The sequence below is a fragment of the mitochondrial genome of Serinus canaria (genome assembly GCF_022539315.1).
Source record: "Serinus canaria mitochondrion, complete genome".
Classification (NCBI taxonomy): Eukaryota; Metazoa; Chordata; class Aves; order Passeriformes; family Fringillidae; genus Serinus; species Serinus canaria.
The window spans coordinates 1-16,805 of NC_037521.1; the positions used below are offsets into that span (position 1 = coordinate 1).

A 16,805-nucleotide genomic window follows, 5' to 3' on the forward strand; every position below is an offset into this window, starting at 1 on the left:
CCCTAGATCCGGACCCCCCCTTCCCCCCCAGTATGTTTTTATTCATACTTTAAGGGTATGTACAATATGCATCACATTCTTTGGCACATCAGACAGTCCATGAAATGTAGGATGATCCACATCATACGCTATGCCTCTCCACAAAATGCCCAAACATTATCTCCAAAACGGACCTCATTCGGCCAACACTACCCGCAGGCACATTCTTGTTTCAGGTACCATATAGCCCAAGTGCTCCTACCTACAGCCGAGCAGCAAGCGTTACCCAAAGACCCAGAGATTTATCTACTATACATACCCTCCAACCTAGAGAACGAGGAATGTCCCAGTACACCTTTGAATTCCCCTAGTCAACTGAATTCGCCCACCTCCTAAATAGGATTCTCTACCAACAGCCTTCAAGCACTCCCAAGCCAGAGAACATGGTTATCTATTGATCGCGCTTCTCACGAGAACCGAGCTACTCAACGTTATAGGTGAATTACGTTATTGCACTGCAGGCGCATAAATCTAGTAAACTTGCTCTTTTGCGCTATTGGTTGTAACTTCAGGAACATACCTCCACCCTTCCCTCCTTCTTGCCCTTCACTGATACAAGTGGTCGGTTGGATTACTCCTCCCTAACTTCATTACCTCGGCATACCGACCTCCTACACTTGTTTTCTTTTAGCGTCTCTTCAATAAGCCCCTCAAGTGCAGAGCAGGTGTTATCTTCCTCTTGACATGTCCATCACATGATTACCGCGCATATGAATCCCCTAACACCCAGAATGTCATGGTCTGACGGATAAGGTCGTCGCAAACTTTGCACTGATGCACTTTGACCCCATTCATGGAGGGCGCGCTACCTACCTCTAGACAACAGATAGTGTAATGGTTGCCGGACATAGGAATTATTAATTCATTTACTAGGAACTGTCATTTAAATCACGTTTTACGCATCTTTTTTTTATCTTGACATTTTTTGTTTTTTTGTTAAAAAATTAAACCATTTATCCCTACATTTTCCAAATCAATCATCATCAATCATATCAAATTAACTTTCCTCTGCATTTCCTAATAACAACAAACAACAATCAATCATCATAATCACACCATAACCCCACCCTAAAACAGAACACAAAAAGCAACCTTCCCCCTACAACTCATCCCATCATGTCATCAAAAAAACAAAACAAAAATAGAAAACATAATCACAAATCATAAAACAATTATTAAGCAAATCCCCTGTTCTTGTAGCTTATAAAAAGCATGACACTGAAGATGTCAAGATGGCTGCCACAAACACCCAAGAACAAAAGACTTAGTCCTAACCTTACTGTTAGTTTTTGCTAGGTATATACATGCAAGTATCCGCGCTCCAGTGTAGACGCCCTGGACACCCTAATTAGGTAGATAGGAGCAGGTATCAGGCTCACCATTACCGTAGCCCAAAACGCCTCGCACTTGCCACACCCCCACGGGTAATCAGCAGTAGTTAATATTAAGCAATGAGTGTAAACTTGACTTAGCCATAGCAAATCTAGGGTTGGTAAATCCTGTGCCAGCCACCGCGGTCATACAGGAGACCCAAATTAACATTATAACGGCGTAAAGAGTGGTCACATGCTATCCAAGTAACTAAGATTAAAAAGCAACTGAGCTGTCACAAGCCCAAGATGCTGATAAGGCCTCCTCGTCAAAGAAGATCTTAGAACAACGATTAATTGAACTCCACGAAAGCCAGGGCCCAAACTGGGATTAGATACCCCACTATGCCTGGCCCTAAATCTTGATGCTTACACCTACTAAAGCATCCGCCCGAGAACTACGAGCACTAACGCTTAAAACTCTAAGGACTTGGCGGTGTCCCAAACCCACCTAGAGGAGCCTGTTCTATAATCGATGATCCACGATATACCTGACCATTCCTTGCCAGAACAGCCTACATACCGCCGTCTCCAGTTCACCTACCCTGAAAGCCCAACAGTGAGCGCAACAGCCCCACCACGCTAATACGACAGGTCAAGGTATAGCCTATGGAATGGTAGCAATGGGCTACATTTTCTAAGATAGAACATGACGGCAAAGGGGTATGAAATAACCCCTAGAAGGCGGATTTAGCAGTAAAGTGGGACAATCGAGCCCTCTTTAAGCCGGCCCTGGGACACGTACATACCGCCCGTCACCCTCCTCATAGGCCGCCCCCCCCCCCCCATAAATTAATAAGCTATTCAGCCAAAGATGAGGTAAGTCGTAACAAGGTAAGTGTACCGGAAGGTGCACTTAGACTACCAAGACGTAGCTTAAACAAAGCATTCAGCTTACACCTGAAAAATGTCTGTTAACATCAGATCGTCTTGATGCCAACCTCTAGCCCAATCGACATGACCTGGAATAACAAAGCTACTGCATACACCCAACTAAAGCATTTACTAGTCTTAGTATAGGCGATAGAAAAGACACCATTGGCGCGATAGAGACCACGTACCGTAAGGGAAAGATGAAATATTAGTGAAATAACCTAAGCTAAAAACAGCAAAGATCAACCCTTGTACCTTTTGCATCATGGTCTAGCAAGAAAAACCAAGCAAAATGAATTTAAGTTTGCCATCCCGAAACCCAAGCGAGCTACTTATGAGCAGCTATCTTGAGCGAACCCGTCTCTGTGGCAAAAGAGTGGGATGACTTGTTAGTAGAGGTGAAAAGCCAATCGAGCTGGGTGATAGCTGGTTGCCTGTGAAACGAATCTTAGTTCACTCTTAATTCTTCTCCAAGGAAATACACGAACCCTAATGAAGCGAATTAAGGGCAATTTAAAGGGGGTACAGCTCCTTTAAAAAAGAATACAATCTCCACGAGCGGATAAATAATATTCCCCGACTATACTGTGGGCCCTCAAGCAGCCATCAACAAAGAGTGCGTTAAAGCTCTACTCCATAAAAATATAAGAACAATATGACTCCCTCATCATTAACAGGCTAACCTATATTTAAATAGGAGAATTAATGCTAGAATGAGTAACCTGGGTCCTCCCTCTACGACGCAAGCTTACATCGGCACATTATTAACAAATCACCAATATACGATAAATCAAACAAGCAGAGTATTAGGTACATTGTTAACCCGACAGAGGAGCGTCCATTAAGAAAGATTAAAACCTGTAAAAGGAACTCGGCAAATCGTCAAGGCCCGACTGTTTACCAAAAACATAGCCTTCAGCAAACCACAGACAAGTATTGAAGGTGATGCCTGCCCGGTGACTCACGTTTAACGGCCGCGGTATCCTAACCGTGCAAAGGTAGCGCAATCAATTGTCCCATAAATCGAGACTAGTATGAATGGCTAAACGAGGTCTTAACTGTCTCTTACAGGCAATCGGTGAAATTGATCTCCCTGTACAAAAGCAGGGATAAACACATAAGACGAGAAGACCCTGTGGAACTTTAAAACCAGCAACCACCTTAAAACACATACACACCCACCGGGTTCACTGACACATAAGATACTGGTCTGCGTTTTTCGGTTGGGGCGACCTTGGAGTAAAACAAAACCTCCAAAAATTAGACCAAACCTCTAGACTGAGAGCAACCCCTCAACGTGCTAATAGCATCCAGACCCAATACAATTGATCAATGGACCAAGCTACCCCAGGGATAACAGCGCAATCTCCTTCGAGAGTCCATATCGACGAGGAGGTTTACGACCTCGATGTTGGATCAGGACATCCTAGTGGTGCAGCCGCTACTAAGGGTTCGTTTGTTCAACGATTAACAGTCCTACGTGATCTGAGTTCAGACCGGAGTGATCCAGGTCGGTTTCTATCTATGATGAACTCTTCCCAGTACGAAAGGATAGGAAAAGTGAGGCCAATACTACAAGCAAGCCTTCGCCTTAAGTAATGAAACCAACTTAATTACAAAAGGCTATCACACCACACCACGTCCAAGAAAAGGACCAGCTAGCGTGGCAGAGCTCGGAAAATGCAAAAGGCTTAAGTCCTTTAACTCAGAGGTTCAAATCCTCTCCCTAGCTTAACTCAACAACCCATGATTAACCACCCCCTGTTAATTAACCTAATCATAGCCCTCTCCTACGCTCTACCAATCTTAATTGCAGTAGCTTTCCTCACCCTAGTAGAACGTAAAATCTTAAGTTACATACAAGGCCGAAAAGGCCCAAATATTGTCGGCCCATACGGCCTCCTACAACCCCTGGCAGACGGAGTAAAACTATTCATCAAAGAACCCATCCGACCATCAACGTCATCACCAATCCTGTTCATTGCAACCCCAATACTAGCCCTACTCCTAGCAATCTCCATCTGAACTCCTCTACCTTTACCATTCTCTCTAGCAGACCTCAACCTAGGCCTTTTATTTCTACTAGCTATATCAAGCCTAGCAGTATACTCCATTTTATGATCTGGCTGAGCATCTAACTCAAAATATGCTCTAATTGGAGCATTACGAGCAGTAGCCCAAACAATTTCATATGAGGTAACCCTAGCAATCATCCTCCTATCTGTCATCCTTCTCAGTGGCAACTACACCCTCAATACTCTCGCAATTACCCAAGAACCCCTCTATCTTATCTTCTCATGTTGACCTCTTGCTATGATATGATATGTCTCCACACTTGCTGAAACCAACCGTGCTCCCTTTGATTTAACAGAAGGGGAATCTGAACTAGTATCCGGATTCAACGTAGAGTATGCAGCAGGCCCATTCGCACTATTCTTTCTAGCAGAATACGCTAATATTATACTTATAAACACCATTACCATCATCCTATTCTTTAACCCAAGCTCACTAAATCTGCCACAAGAACTATTCCCCGTAGTACTAGCCACTAAAGTTCTACTACTGTCAGCAGGGTTCCTATGAATTCGCGCCTCTTGCCCTCGATTCCGATATGACCAACTAATGCACTTACTATGAAAAAATTTCCTACCCCTTACACTTGCTCTATGCCTCTGACACACCAGCATGCCAATCTGCTATGCAGGACTACCTCCATATCTAAGACCACCGGAAATGTGCCTGAACACTAAGGGTCACTATGATAAAGTGAACATGGAGGTATACCAGCCCTCTCATTTCCTACAACTTAGAAAAGCAGGAATCGAACCTACACTAGAGAAATCAAAACTCTCCATACTTCCTTTATATTACTTTCTAGTAGGGTCAGCTAAACAAGCTATCGGGCCCATACCCCGAAAATGATGGTTCAACTCCTTCCCCTGCTAATGAATCCACAGGCAAAACTAATCTTTACAATTAGTCTGCTCCTAGGAACTACCATCACCATCTCAAGCAACCATTGAATTATGGCCTGAGCCGGCCTAGAAATCAACACGCTTGCCATCTTACCCCTAATCTCAAAATCCCACCATCCACGATCCATTGAGGCAGCCACTAAGTACTTCCTAACCCAAGCAGCTGCCTCAACTCTAGTACTATTCTCCAGCATAACTAACGCATGACATACCGGACAATGAGACATCACCCAACTCTCCCACCCTACATCAAGCCTAATCTTAACCTCGGCAATTGCTATAAAACTAGGCCTAGTTCCGTTTCACTTCTGATTTCCAGAAGTATTACAGGGTTCCCCCCTCTCCACCGGCCTCATCCTATCTACTATCATAAAACTTCCCCCAATCTCTCTCCTATATATAACATCCCCATCACTAAACCCCACACTCCTAACCACCTTAGCTATCCTATCAGCAGCTATCGGCGGATGAATAGGACTTAACCAAACACAGATCCGAAAAATCCTAGCCTTCTCTTCCATCTCCCATCTAGGATGAATAACAATCATTATCATCTATAATCCTAAACTCACCCTTCTCAACTTCTACCTATATACTATAATAACCGCAGCTGTCTTCCTAACCCTGAACTCAATAAAAGTACTAAAACTATCTACCCTAATAACAGCATGAACTAAAGTTCCATCACTGAACGCAATACTACTCCTAACCCTACTATCCCTTGCAGGTCTACCTCCCCTAACAGGATTCCTACCCAAATGACTCATCATCCAAGAACTAACCAAACAAGAAATAATCCCTGCAGCTACACTCATTTCCCTTCTCTCTCTATTAAGCCTATTCTTCTACCTCCGTCTTGCATACTGTACCACAATTACACTCCCACCACATACTACAAACCACATAAAACAATGACGTACCGGCAAATCAACCCACACCCTGATTGCCATCCTAACCACAATATCTGTCATTCTCCTTCCCATTTCACCTATAATCCTCACCATCATTTAAGAAACTTAGGATTAATTAAACCGAAGGCCTTCAAAGCCTTAAACAAGAGTTGAACCCTCTTAGTTTCTGCTAAAGTCCGCAGGCTATTACCCTGCATCCCCTGAATGCAACTCAGGTACTTTAATTAAGCTAGGACCTTACAACTTACTAGGCAGATGGGCTTCGATCCCATGACTCTATAGTTAACAGCTATATGCCCCAACCAACAGGCTTCTGCCTAAGACTCCGGTACACGATTAATGCACATCAATGAGCTTGCAACTCACCATGAATTTCACTACAGAGCCGATAAGAAGAGGAATTGAACCTCTGTAAAAAGGACTACAGCCTAACGCTTATTCACTCAGCCATCTTACCTGTGACATTCATTAACCGATGATTATTCTCAACCAACCACAAAGATATCGGGACCCTATACCTAATTTTCGGCGCATGAGCCGGAATAGTAGGTACCGCCCTAAGCCTCCTCATCCGAGCAGAACTAGGTCAACCCGGAGCCCTTCTAGGAGACGACCAAGTCTACAACGTAATCGTCACGGCCCATGCTTTCGTAATAATCTTCTTCATAGTTATACCCATCATAATTGGAGGGTTCGGAAACTGACTAGTTCCCCTAATAATCGGAGCCCCAGACATAGCATTCCCACGAATAAATAACATAAGCTTCTGACTACTTCCCCCATCATTTCTACTCCTACTAGCATCCTCCACCGTAGAAGCAGGCGTTGGTACAGGCTGAACAGTATACCCCCCATTAGCCGGTAACCTAGCCCACGCCGGAGCCTCCGTTGACTTAGCAATTTTCTCCCTACACCTAGCCGGTATCTCCTCAATCCTAGGTGCAATCAACTTCATTACAACAGCAATCAACATAAAACCCCCTGCCCTGTCACAATACCAAACCCCCCTATTCGTCTGATCAGTCCTAATTACTGCAGTACTCCTACTCCTCTCCCTCCCAGTCCTTGCTGCAGGAATTACAATACTCCTCACAGACCGTAACCTCAACACTACATTCTTCGACCCTGCAGGAGGAGGTGACCCAGTTCTGTATCAACACCTTTTCTGATTCTTCGGTCACCCAGAAGTATACATCCTCATCCTCCCAGGATTTGGAATTATCTCTCACGTCGTAACCTACTATGCAGGAAAAAAAGAACCATTCGGCTACATAGGAATAGTATGAGCTATACTATCCATTGGATTCCTAGGGTTTATCGTATGAGCCCACCACATATTCACAGTCGGAATAGACGTTGACACTCGAGCATACTTCACATCCGCCACTATAATCATTGCCATTCCAACTGGAATTAAAGTATTCAGCTGACTAGCTACACTCCACGGAGGCATTATCAAATGAGACCCCCCAATACTATGAGCCCTAGGATTTATCTTCCTGTTTACTATTGGAGGACTAACAGGAATTGTTCTAGCAAACTCCTCACTAGATATTGCCCTACACGATACCTACTATGTAGTAGCTCACTTCCACTACGTCCTGTCAATAGGAGCAGTATTCGCAATCCTAGCAGGCTTCACACACTGATTCCCATTATTCACCGGATACACCCTCCACTCAACATGAGCCAAAATCCACTTTGGCGTAATGTTCGTAGGAGTAAACCTAACCTTCTTCCCCCAACACTTCCTAGGTCTAGCAGGCATACCACGCCGATACTCAGACTACCCTGACGCCTACACCCTATGAAACACCATCTCCTCCGTAGGATCCTTAATCTCTCTAACAGCCGTAATCATACTAGTATTCATCATCTGAGAAGCCTTCGCATCAAAACGTAAAGTCCTACAACCAGAACTAACAAGCACTAACGTCGAATGAATCCACGGCTGCCCACCTCCCTTCCACACCTTTGAAGAACCTGCCTTTGTCCAAGTACGAGAAAGGAAGGAGTCGAACCCCCATATGTTGGTTTCAAGCCAACCGCATAAACCACTTATGCTTCTTTCTCATAAAGAAACGTTAGTAAAACCATTACATAGCCTTGTCAAGGCTAAATTGCAGGTGAAACCCCTGCACGTCTCCCCACCCAAACATGGCTAACCACTCACAATTCAATTTTCAAGACGCCGCCTCCCCCATCATAGAAGAACTAATAGGATTCCACGACCACGCTCTAATAGTCGCATTAGCAATCTGCAGCTTAGTACTTTACCTACTAACCCACATGCTCACAGAAAAACTCTCATCAAACACAGTAGACGCACAAGAAATCGAACTAGTCTGAACAATTCTCCCAGCCATAGTACTAGTTATACTTGCACTACCATCCCTACGAATCCTGTACATAATAGACGAAATCAACGAACCTGACCTTACTCTAAAAGCCATCGGCCACCAATGATACTGAACATACGAATACACCGACCTCAAAGACCTAACATTCGACTCCTACATAATCCCAACATCAGACCTACCTTTAGGGCACTTCCGCCTACTAGAAGTAGACCACCGCGTTGTAGTCCCAATAAGCTCTACAATCCGAGTCATTGTCACTGCCGATGATGTACTCCACTCATGAGCTGTCCCAAGCCTAGGTGTAAAAACTGACGCAATCCCAGGCCGCCTCAACCAAACTTCCTTCCTCGCCTCTCGACCTGGAGTGTTCTACGGACAATGCTCAGAAATCTGCGGAGCCAACCATAGCTTCATACCAATCGTAGTAGAATCCACTCCCCTCGCTAACTTCGAAAACTGATCTTCTACAACAGCCTCCTAATCATTAAGAAGCTATGAACCAGCATTAGCCTTTTAAGCTAAAGAAAGAGGACTCCACTCCTCCTTAATGATATGCCTCAACTAAACCCAGCACCATGATTTTTTATCATGATCATTTCATGAATCACCTTCTCCCTTATCATTCAACCCAAAATCCTTACATTTGTATCAATAAACCCCCCATCCAATAAACCTCCTACTGCCCCAAGCACCACCCCCTGAACCTGACCATGAACCTAAGCTTCTTCGACCAATTTTCAAGTCCATCCCTACTAGGAATCCCGCTCATCCTTATTTCAATAACATTCCCTGCCCTCCTAATCCCTTCACTGGACAACCGTTGAATTACCAACCGACTTTCAACCCTCCAACTATGATTTATCAACCTAGTTACAAAACAACTAATAATACCTTTAGACAAAAAAGGACACAAATGAGCCCTAATCCTAACATCCCTAATAATCTTCCTCCTACTTATCAACCTCCTAGGCCTACTACCATACACATTCACCCCAACTACTCAACTATCCATAAACCTAGCACTGGCCTTCCCCCTATGACTCGCCACCCTACTAACAGGCCTGCGAAACCAACCCTCTGTCTCACTAGGCCACCTTCTGCCAGAAGGCACCCCAACCCCACTAATCCCCGCCCTAATCCTAATCGAAACAACAAGCCTGCTCATCCGCCCACTAGCCCTAGGCGTACGCCTAACAGCCAACCTCACAGCAGGTCACCTACTTATCCAACTCATCTCCACCGCCACAATAACCCTATTCACTACAATACCAGTAGTATCCCTCCTAACCCTTCTAATCCTCCTCCTACTAACCATTCTAGAAGTAGCCGTAGCAATAATCCAAGCCTATGTTTTCGTACTTCTATTAAGCCTATATTTACAAGAAAACATCTAACCTTACAATGGCACACCAAGCACATTCCTACCACATAGTAGACCCCAGCCCATGACCCATCCTAGGAGCTGCTGCCGCTCTCCTAACCACATCAGGACTAACAATATGATTCCACTACAACTCCCCTCAACTCCTCATTCTAGGCCTACTATCCACCGCCCTAGTTATATTCCAATGATGACGAGATATTATCCGAGAAAGCACATTCCAAGGCCATCATACTCCAACTGTACAAAAAGGATTACGATATGGAATAGCCCTATTTATTACATCCGAAGCCTTCTTCTTCCTAGGCTTTTTCTGAGCCTTCTTCCACTCAAGCCTAGCCCCCACCCCAGAACTAGGAGGACAATGACCACCCGTTGGAATCAAACCTCTAAACCCAATAGAAGTACCACTACTAAACACTGCCATCTTACTAGCCTCTGGAGTTACTGTAACATGAGCCCACCACAGCATCACAGAAGCCAGCCGAAAACAAGCAATTCATGCCCTAACCCTAACCGTCCTTCTAGGGTTCTACTTCACTGCCCTACAAGCCATAGAATACTACGAAGCACCATTCTCAATTGCAGACGGAATCTACGGCTCTACCTTCTTCGTTGCCACCGGATTCCATGGCCTACATGTAATCATTGGCTCAACATTCCTGCTAGTATGCCTACTTCGCCTAATCAAATACCATTTCACACCAAACCACCACTTTGGATTTGAAGCAGCTGCCTGATACTGACACTTCGTAGACGTCGTATGATTATTCCTCTACATCTCTATCTACTGATGAGGATCTTACTCTTCTAGTATACTAAATACAATCGACTTCCAATCCTTAGAATCTGGTTCAAACCCAGAGAAGAGTAATAAACATAATCCTATTCATACTGACCCTATCATTCACTCTAAGCATCCTACTAACTGCACTAAACTTCTGACTAGCCCAAATAAACCCAGACCCAGAAAAACTATCTCCTTACGAATGTGGATTTGACCCCCTAGGTTCTGCCCGATTACCATTCTCAATCCGATTCTTCCTAGTAGCCATCCTATTCCTCCTTTTCGACCTAGAAATCGCCCTCCTACTACCACTACCATGAGCCATCCAACTAGAATCCCCCATAACCACCTTAACCTGAACCTCCATCCTCCTCCTCCTCCTAACACTAGGGCTCATTTACGAATGAATCCAAGGCGGATTAGAATGAGCAGAATAACAGAAAGTTAGTCTAACTAAGACGGTTGATTTCGACTCAACAAATTATAGCTCATACCCTATAACTTTCTTCATGTCCTACCTACACCTCAGCTTTTACTCAGCTTTCACCCTAAGCAGCCTAGGCCTAGCTTTCCACCGAACCCATCTGATCTCAGCCCTTCTCTGCCTAGAAAGTATAATACTATCCATATATGTGGCACTCGCCATATGACCCATCCAAATACAATCACCATCCTCTACCATTCTACCAATCATCATATTAACATTTTCCGCCTGCGAGGCAGGAACAGGTCTAGCCCTACTAGTTGCCTCCACCCGAACCCACGGTTCAGACCACCTACACAACTTCAACCTCCTACAATGCTAAAAATCTTAATTCCAACCGCAACACTCCTACCCCTAGCTTTCATGTCTCCACTTAAACATCTATGAACTAATATCACACTGCACAGCCTAATCATCGCCACCATCAGCCTACAATGACTAACACCAACATACTACCCAAGCAAAGGCTTAACCCCCTGAACATCAATCGACCAAATCTCCTCTCCCCTCCTGGTCCTCTCATGCTGACTCCTTCCTCTTATAATCATAGCAAGCCAAAACCACCTAGAACAAGAACCCATTATCCGTAAACGAATCTTTGCTACAACAGTAATCCTAGCCCAACTATCTATCCTCTTAGCCTTCTCGGCCTCCGAATTAATACTTTTCTACATCGCATTCGAAGCAACTCTCATCCCCACCCTCATCCTCATCACACGATGAGGAAACCAACCAGAACGACTAAATGCTGGAATCTACCTCCTATTCTATACCCTAGCCAGCTCACTCCCCCTACTAATCGCCATCCTACACCTACAAAACCAAATCGGCACACTCTACCTCCCAATACTAAAACTATCACACCCCACAATAAACTCCTCCTGATCCGGATTAATCGCAAGCCTCGCCCTACTCCTCGCCTTCATAGTTAAAGCCCCCCTATACGGCCTACACCTATGACTCCCCAAAGCCCACGTAGAAGCCCCAATCGCTGGCTCTATATTACTAGCCGCCCTCCTCCTAAAACTAGGAGGCTACGGCATTATACGAATCACAATTCTAGTAAACCCAACATCAAACAACCTACACTACCCATTCATCACCCTAGCCCTATGAGGTGCACTAATAACCAGCGCCATCTGCCTACGACAAATCGACCTAAAATCACTAATCGCCTACTCATCCGTCAGCCACATGGGATTAGTCGTAGCCGCAACCATAATCCAAACCCAATGAGCATTCTCAGGGGCAATAATCCTAATAATCTCACACGGTCTAACCTCATCAATACTATTCTGCCTAGCCAATACCAACTACGAACGAACCCACAGCCGAATTCTTCTCCTCACACGAGGACTCCAACCCCTCCTACCACTAATAGCCATTTGATGACTTCTAGCAAACCTAACAAACATAGCCCTCCCTCCAACAACAAACCTTATAGCAGAACTAACCATTGTCATCGCACTATTCAACTGATCTGCTTTCACAATCATCCTAACAGGAGCAGCAATCCTACTCACCGCCTCTTACACTCTCTACATACTCATAATAACACAACGAGGCACACTTCCATCCCACATCACCTCAATCCAAAACTCCACTACCCGAGAACACCTCCTCATAGCCCTACATATAATCCCAATAATACTCCTCATCCTTAAACCCGAACTAATCTCCGGTGTCCCTATATGCAAGTATAGTTTTAACCAAAACATTAGACTGTGATCCTAAAAATAGAAGTTAAAATCTTCTTACCTGCCGAGGGGAGGTTAAACCAACAAGAACTGCTAACTCTTGAATCTGAGTATAAAACCTCAGTCCCCTTACTTTCAAAGGATAATAGCAATCCAATGGTCTTAGGAACCACTCATCTTGGTGCAAATCCAAGTGAAAGTAATGGACCTATCACTAGTCCTAAATACATTCATACTCCTAACCCTAGCAACCCTTTCTACACCTATCCTATTCCCCCTCCTATCCCCCAACTCTAAAAACACCCCCAACACCATCACAAACACAGTCAAAGCCTCCTTCCTAATTAGCTTAGTCCCTATAACAATCCACATCTACTCAGGAACGGAAAGCCTCACCTCCCTATGAGAATGAAAATTCATCATAAACTTTAAAATCCCTATCAGCCTAAAAATAGACTTCTACTCGCTCACTTTCTTCCCTATCGCATTATTCGTATCATGATCTATCCTACAATTCGCAACATGATACATAGCTTCAGACCCCCATATCACAAAATTCTTCATCTACCTACTATTCTTCCTAATAGCAATACTCATCCTAATCCTCGCTAACAACCTATTCGTCCTATTTATCGGCTGAGAAGGAGTCGGAATCATGTCCTTCCTACTAATCAGCTGATGACACGGCCGAGCAGAAGCCAACACCGCTGCTTTACAAGCCATCCTATACAACCGAGTTGGAGACATCGGCCTCATCCTATGCATAGCATGACTAGCCTCAACCATAAACACCTGAGAAATCCAACAACTCCCCTCCCCATCACAAACCCCAACACTGCCCCTATTAGGTCTCATTCTAGCCGCAACCGGCAAGTCCGCACAATTCGGCCTTCACCCATGACTACCCGCCGCCATAGAAGGACCTACCCCTGTCTCCGCCCTACTTCACTCCAGCACAATAGTAGTAGCCGGAATCTTTCTACTCATCCGAACCCACCCCCTACTTAGCAACAACCAAACCGCCCTAACCCTCTGCCTATGCCTAGGAGCCCTATCCACCCTATTCGCAGCCACATGCGCCCTTACTCAAAATGACATTNAAAAAATCATTGCCTTTTCCACTTCAAGCCAGCTGGGCCTAATAATAGTCACAATCGGACTCAACCTTCCCGAACTAGCCTTCCTCCACATCTCAACGCACGCATTCTTCAAAGCCATACTCTTCCTGTGCTCAGGATCCATTATCCACAACCTAAACGGCGAACAGGACATCCGAAAAATAGGAGGTCTCCAAAAAATAATACCCACAACCACCTCATGTCTTACTATCGGTAATCTAGCCCTAATAGGAACACCATTCCTGGCAGGATTCTACTCAAAAGACCAAATCATCGAAAGCCTAAGCACATCCTACCTAAACACCTGAGCCCTACTACTAACCCTCCTAGCTACAGCATTCACCGCAGTGTACACAATTCGCATAACCGTACTAGTACAGACCGGCTTCGTTCGAATTCCTCCTCTAACCCCAATAAATGAAAACAACCCCGCAGTGACTTCACCCATCACTCGACTCGCACTAGGAAGCATCCTAGCAGGATTCCTCATTACCTCATTCATCATCCCCACAAAAACCCCCACAATAACTATACCTCCATCCATCAAAATAACAGCCCTAGTAGTAACCGCCCTAGGAATCGCTTTAGCCCTAGAAATCTCAAAAATAGCCCAAACCCTCATTCTTACAAAACAAACCACCTTCTCAAACTTCTCCGTATCCCTAGGTTACTTCAACCCCCTGACCCACCGCCTAACCATATCCAACCTCCTCAACGGAGGACAAAACATTGCCTCACACCTAATCGACCTATCCTGATACAAAATCCTAGGACCAGAAGGACTGGCCAACCTACAACTAATAGCAACCAAAACCGCTACCTCCCTTCACTCAGGCCTAATCAAAGCCTACCTAGGAGCATTTGCCTTATCCATCATCATTATCCTCATATCCCTACACAGAACCAACTAATGGCCCCCAATCTTCGTAAAAACCACCAAATCCTCAAAGTCATCAACAACGCCCTAATTGACCTTCCCACACCACCAAACATCTCAACATGATGAAACTTCGGGTCTTTACTGGGCATCTGCCTAATCACCCAAATCGTTACAGGTCTTCTGCTAGCCACTCATTACACAGCAGATACCAACCTAGCCTTCTCCTCCGTAGCTCACATATGCCGCGACGTCCAATTCGGCTGACTAATCCGCAACCTCCACGCAAACGGAGCCTCCTTCTTCTTCATTTGCATCTACCTACACATTGGCCGAGGAATCTACTACGGCTCATACCTAAACAAAGAAACCTGAAACATCGGAGTTATCCTACTATTAACCCTCATAGCAACCGCCTTCGTAGGTTACGTCCTACCATGAGGCCAAATATCATTCTGAGGCGCTACAGTAATCACAAACCTATTCTCAGCAATCCCCTACATTGGACAAACACTAGTAGAATGAGCCTGAGGAGGATTCTCCGTAGACAACCCTACATTAACCCGCTTCTTTGCCCTCCACTTCCTACTCCCATTCGTTATCGTAGGCCTCACACTAGTTCACCTCACCTTCCTTCACGAAACAGGATCAAACAACCCAACAGGAGTTCCCTCAGACTGCGACAAAATTCCATTCCACCCATACTACACCGTAAAAGACATTCTAGGTTTCGCACTAATAATCGCACTACTCGTCTCCCTAGCCCTATTCTCCCCAAACCTCCTAGGAGACCCAGAAAACTTCACGCCAGCCAACCCCCTAGTAACTCCTCCCCACATCAAACCCGAATGATACTTCCTATTCGCCTACGCCATCCTACGATCCATCCCAAACAAACTAGGAGGCGTACTAGCCCTAGCCGCCTCAATCCTCGTACTATTCCTTATGCCCCTACTCCACACATCAAAACTACGATCAATAACTTTCCGTCCCATCTCACAAATCCTATTCTGAGCCCTAGTTGCAAACGTCCTCATCCTTACATGAGTAGGAAGCCAACCAGTAGAACACCCATTCATTATCATCGGCCAACTAGCCTCACTCTCATACTTCACAATCATTCTAGTCCTATTCCCCATCGCAGCCGCACTAGAAAACAAACTCCTAAAACTCTAATCAACTCTAATAGTTTATAAAAACATTGGTCTTGTAAGCCAAAGATTGAAGACTAAACCCCTTCTTAGAGTTTCCAACCACCCACTATCAAGGAGAAAGGAATCAAACCTTCATCACCAACTCCCAAAGCTGGCGCTTTAACTTAAACTACTCCCTGACCCACCCCCTAAACAGCCCGAATCGCCCCCCGAGATAACCCCCGTACAAGCTCTAACACCACAAACAAAGTCAGCAATAAACCTCACCCACCAATTAAAAGTAAACCAACACCCTCTGAATAAAGAACAGCCACCCCACTAAAATCCAACCGAACTGACAATAACCCCCCACCATTAACAGTACTATCCTCCGCTAATAACCCCAACATACCCCCCACAACAAGACCCACCAACACAACCAACCCCATTCCAAACCCATAACCAACAACCCCTCAACTCACCCAAGACTCAGGATACGGATCTGCCGCTAACGAAACCGAATAAACAAATACCACCAGCATCCCCCCCAAATAAACTATCACAAGCACCAAAGACACAAAAGAAACCCCTAAACTCACTAATCAACCACATCCCGCGACAGCAGCTACTACCAGCCCTAACACCCCATAATAAGGAGACGGGTTGGACGCAACCGCTAAACCACCCAAAGCGAAACACACCCCTAAAAATAAAACAAATTCCATCATAAATTCCTGCTCGGCCTCTCTCCGAGATTTATGGCCTGAAAAACCATCGTTAAAAAATTTAACTACAAGAAT

At 44.9% G+C, this 16,805-nt stretch overlaps 13 protein-coding genes and 24 non-coding genes across 37 annotated transcripts, besides 1 other annotated feature; 28 read left to right on the forward strand and 9 right to left on the reverse strand. All coding sequences in view use genetic code 2, as the record gives it.

The window, feature by feature from the left end:
* Positions 1 to 1,229: a sequence feature (control region).
* DDH36_mgt01 lies at positions 1,230 to 1,297 on the forward strand. The gene has a single exon. It is a non-coding gene; the product is annotated as a tRNA-Phe (tRNA).
* DDH36_mgr02 lies at positions 1,298 to 2,274 on the forward strand. The gene has a single exon. It is a non-coding gene; the product is annotated as a 12S ribosomal RNA (ribosomal RNA).
* Positions 2,275 to 2,343, forward strand: DDH36_mgt02. The gene has a single exon. It is a non-coding gene; the product is annotated as a tRNA-Val (tRNA).
* On the forward strand, positions 2,344 to 3,939 carry DDH36_mgr01. Its single transcript has one exon. It is a non-coding gene; the product is annotated as a 16S ribosomal RNA (ribosomal RNA).
* On the forward strand, positions 3,940 to 4,014 carry DDH36_mgt03. The gene has a single exon. It is a non-coding gene; the product is annotated as a tRNA-Leu (tRNA).
* A 14-nt stretch (positions 4,015 to 4,028) lies between these two features.
* ND1 (NADH dehydrogenase subunit 1) lies at positions 4,029 to 5,006 on the forward strand. The gene has a single exon. The coding sequence runs from the start codon at positions 4,029 to 4,031 to the stop codon at positions 5,004 to 5,006; it is 978 nt and encodes a 325-aa protein (YP_009480254.1).
* A 5-nt stretch (positions 5,007 to 5,011) lies between these two features.
* DDH36_mgt04 lies at positions 5,012 to 5,085 on the forward strand. The gene has a single exon. It is a non-coding gene; the product is annotated as a tRNA-Ile (tRNA).
* A 3-nt stretch (positions 5,086 to 5,088) lies between these two features.
* Positions 5,089 to 5,159, reverse strand: DDH36_mgt05. The gene has a single exon. It is a non-coding gene; the product is annotated as a tRNA-Gln (tRNA).
* On the forward strand, positions 5,159 to 5,227 carry DDH36_mgt06. Its single transcript has one exon. It is a non-coding gene; the product is annotated as a tRNA-Met (tRNA).
* ND2 (NADH dehydrogenase subunit 2) lies at positions 5,228 to 6,267 on the forward strand. The gene has a single exon. A coding segment is annotated over exon 1 (1,040 nt).
* Positions 6,268 to 6,337, forward strand: DDH36_mgt07. The gene has a single exon. It is a non-coding gene; the product is annotated as a tRNA-Trp (tRNA).
* A 1-nt stretch (position 6,338) lies between these two features.
* DDH36_mgt08 lies at positions 6,339 to 6,407 on the reverse strand. Its single transcript has one exon. It is a non-coding gene; the product is annotated as a tRNA-Ala (tRNA).
* Positions 6,408 to 6,415: 8 nt separating this feature from the next.
* DDH36_mgt09 lies at positions 6,416 to 6,488 on the reverse strand. Its single transcript has one exon. It is a non-coding gene; the product is annotated as a tRNA-Asn (tRNA).
* DDH36_mgt10 lies at positions 6,489 to 6,555 on the reverse strand. The gene has a single exon. It is a non-coding gene; the product is annotated as a tRNA-Cys (tRNA).
* DDH36_mgt11 lies at positions 6,555 to 6,625 on the reverse strand. The gene has a single exon. It is a non-coding gene; the product is annotated as a tRNA-Tyr (tRNA).
* Position 6,626: 1 nt separating this feature from the next.
* On the forward strand, positions 6,627 to 8,177 carry COX1 (cytochrome c oxidase subunit I). Its single transcript has one exon. It carries the CDS (start codon positions 6,627 to 6,629, stop codon positions 8,175 to 8,177), a length of 1,551 nt encoding a protein of 516 aa, YP_009480256.1.
* Positions 8,169 to 8,241, reverse strand: DDH36_mgt12. Its single transcript has one exon. It is a non-coding gene; the product is annotated as a tRNA-Ser (tRNA).
* Positions 8,242 to 8,246: 5 nt separating this feature from the next.
* On the forward strand, positions 8,247 to 8,315 carry DDH36_mgt13. Its single transcript has one exon. It is a non-coding gene; the product is annotated as a tRNA-Asp (tRNA).
* Positions 8,316 to 8,325: 10 nt separating this feature from the next.
* COX2 (cytochrome c oxidase subunit II) lies at positions 8,326 to 9,009 on the forward strand. The gene has a single exon. The coding sequence runs from the start codon at positions 8,326 to 8,328 to the stop codon at positions 9,007 to 9,009; it is 684 nt and encodes a 227-aa protein (YP_009480257.1).
* A 1-nt stretch (position 9,010) lies between these two features.
* On the forward strand, positions 9,011 to 9,079 carry DDH36_mgt14. The gene has a single exon. It is a non-coding gene; the product is annotated as a tRNA-Lys (tRNA).
* Position 9,080: 1 nt separating this feature from the next.
* Positions 9,081 to 9,248, forward strand: ATP8 (ATP synthase F0 subunit 8). The gene has a single exon. The coding sequence runs from the start codon at positions 9,081 to 9,083 to the stop codon at positions 9,246 to 9,248; it is 168 nt and encodes a 55-aa protein (YP_009480258.1).
* Positions 9,239 to 9,922, forward strand: ATP6 (ATP synthase F0 subunit 6). The gene has a single exon. The coding sequence runs from the start codon at positions 9,239 to 9,241 to the stop codon at positions 9,920 to 9,922; it is 684 nt and encodes a 227-aa protein (YP_009480259.1).
* A 7-nt stretch (positions 9,923 to 9,929) lies between these two features.
* COX3 (cytochrome c oxidase subunit III) lies at positions 9,930 to 10,713 on the forward strand. The gene has a single exon. A coding segment is annotated over exon 1 (784 nt).
* DDH36_mgt15 lies at positions 10,714 to 10,782 on the forward strand. The gene has a single exon. It is a non-coding gene; the product is annotated as a tRNA-Gly (tRNA).
* ND3 (NADH dehydrogenase subunit 3) lies at positions 10,783 to 11,133 on the forward strand. The gene has a single exon. The coding sequence runs from the start codon at positions 10,783 to 10,785 to the stop codon at positions 11,131 to 11,133; it is 351 nt and encodes a 116-aa protein (YP_009480261.1).
* A 1-nt stretch (position 11,134) lies between these two features.
* On the forward strand, positions 11,135 to 11,204 carry DDH36_mgt16. The gene has a single exon. It is a non-coding gene; the product is annotated as a tRNA-Arg (tRNA).
* A 1-nt stretch (position 11,205) lies between these two features.
* ND4L (NADH dehydrogenase subunit 4L) lies at positions 11,206 to 11,502 on the forward strand. The gene has a single exon. The coding sequence runs from the start codon at positions 11,206 to 11,208 to the stop codon at positions 11,500 to 11,502; it is 297 nt and encodes a 98-aa protein (YP_009480262.1).
* ND4 (NADH dehydrogenase subunit 4) lies at positions 11,496 to 12,873 on the forward strand. Its single transcript has one exon. A coding segment is annotated over exon 1 (1,378 nt).
* On the forward strand, positions 12,874 to 12,943 carry DDH36_mgt17. The gene has a single exon. It is a non-coding gene; the product is annotated as a tRNA-His (tRNA).
* DDH36_mgt18 lies at positions 12,944 to 13,009 on the forward strand. Its single transcript has one exon. It is a non-coding gene; the product is annotated as a tRNA-Ser (tRNA).
* DDH36_mgt19 lies at positions 13,009 to 13,079 on the forward strand. The gene has a single exon. It is a non-coding gene; the product is annotated as a tRNA-Leu (tRNA).
* On the forward strand, positions 13,080 to 14,897 carry ND5 (NADH dehydrogenase subunit 5). Its single transcript has one exon. The coding sequence runs from the start codon at positions 13,080 to 13,082 to the stop codon at positions 14,895 to 14,897; it is 1,818 nt and encodes a 605-aa protein (YP_009480264.1).
* Positions 14,898 to 14,905: 8 nt separating this feature from the next.
* Positions 14,906 to 16,048, forward strand: CYTB (cytochrome b). The gene has a single exon. The coding sequence runs from the start codon at positions 14,906 to 14,908 to the stop codon at positions 16,046 to 16,048; it is 1,143 nt and encodes a 380-aa protein (YP_009480265.1).
* A 3-nt stretch (positions 16,049 to 16,051) lies between these two features.
* Positions 16,052 to 16,120, forward strand: DDH36_mgt20. Its single transcript has one exon. It is a non-coding gene; the product is annotated as a tRNA-Thr (tRNA).
* Positions 16,121 to 16,135: 15 nt separating this feature from the next.
* On the reverse strand, positions 16,136 to 16,205 carry DDH36_mgt21. Its single transcript has one exon. It is a non-coding gene; the product is annotated as a tRNA-Pro (tRNA).
* A 9-nt stretch (positions 16,206 to 16,214) lies between these two features.
* Positions 16,215 to 16,733, reverse strand: ND6 (NADH dehydrogenase subunit 6). The gene has a single exon. It carries the CDS (start codon positions 16,731 to 16,733, stop codon positions 16,215 to 16,217), a length of 519 nt encoding a protein of 172 aa, YP_009480266.1.
* Position 16,734: 1 nt separating this feature from the next.
* On the reverse strand, positions 16,735 to 16,805 carry DDH36_mgt22. The gene has a single exon. It is a non-coding gene; the product is annotated as a tRNA-Glu (tRNA).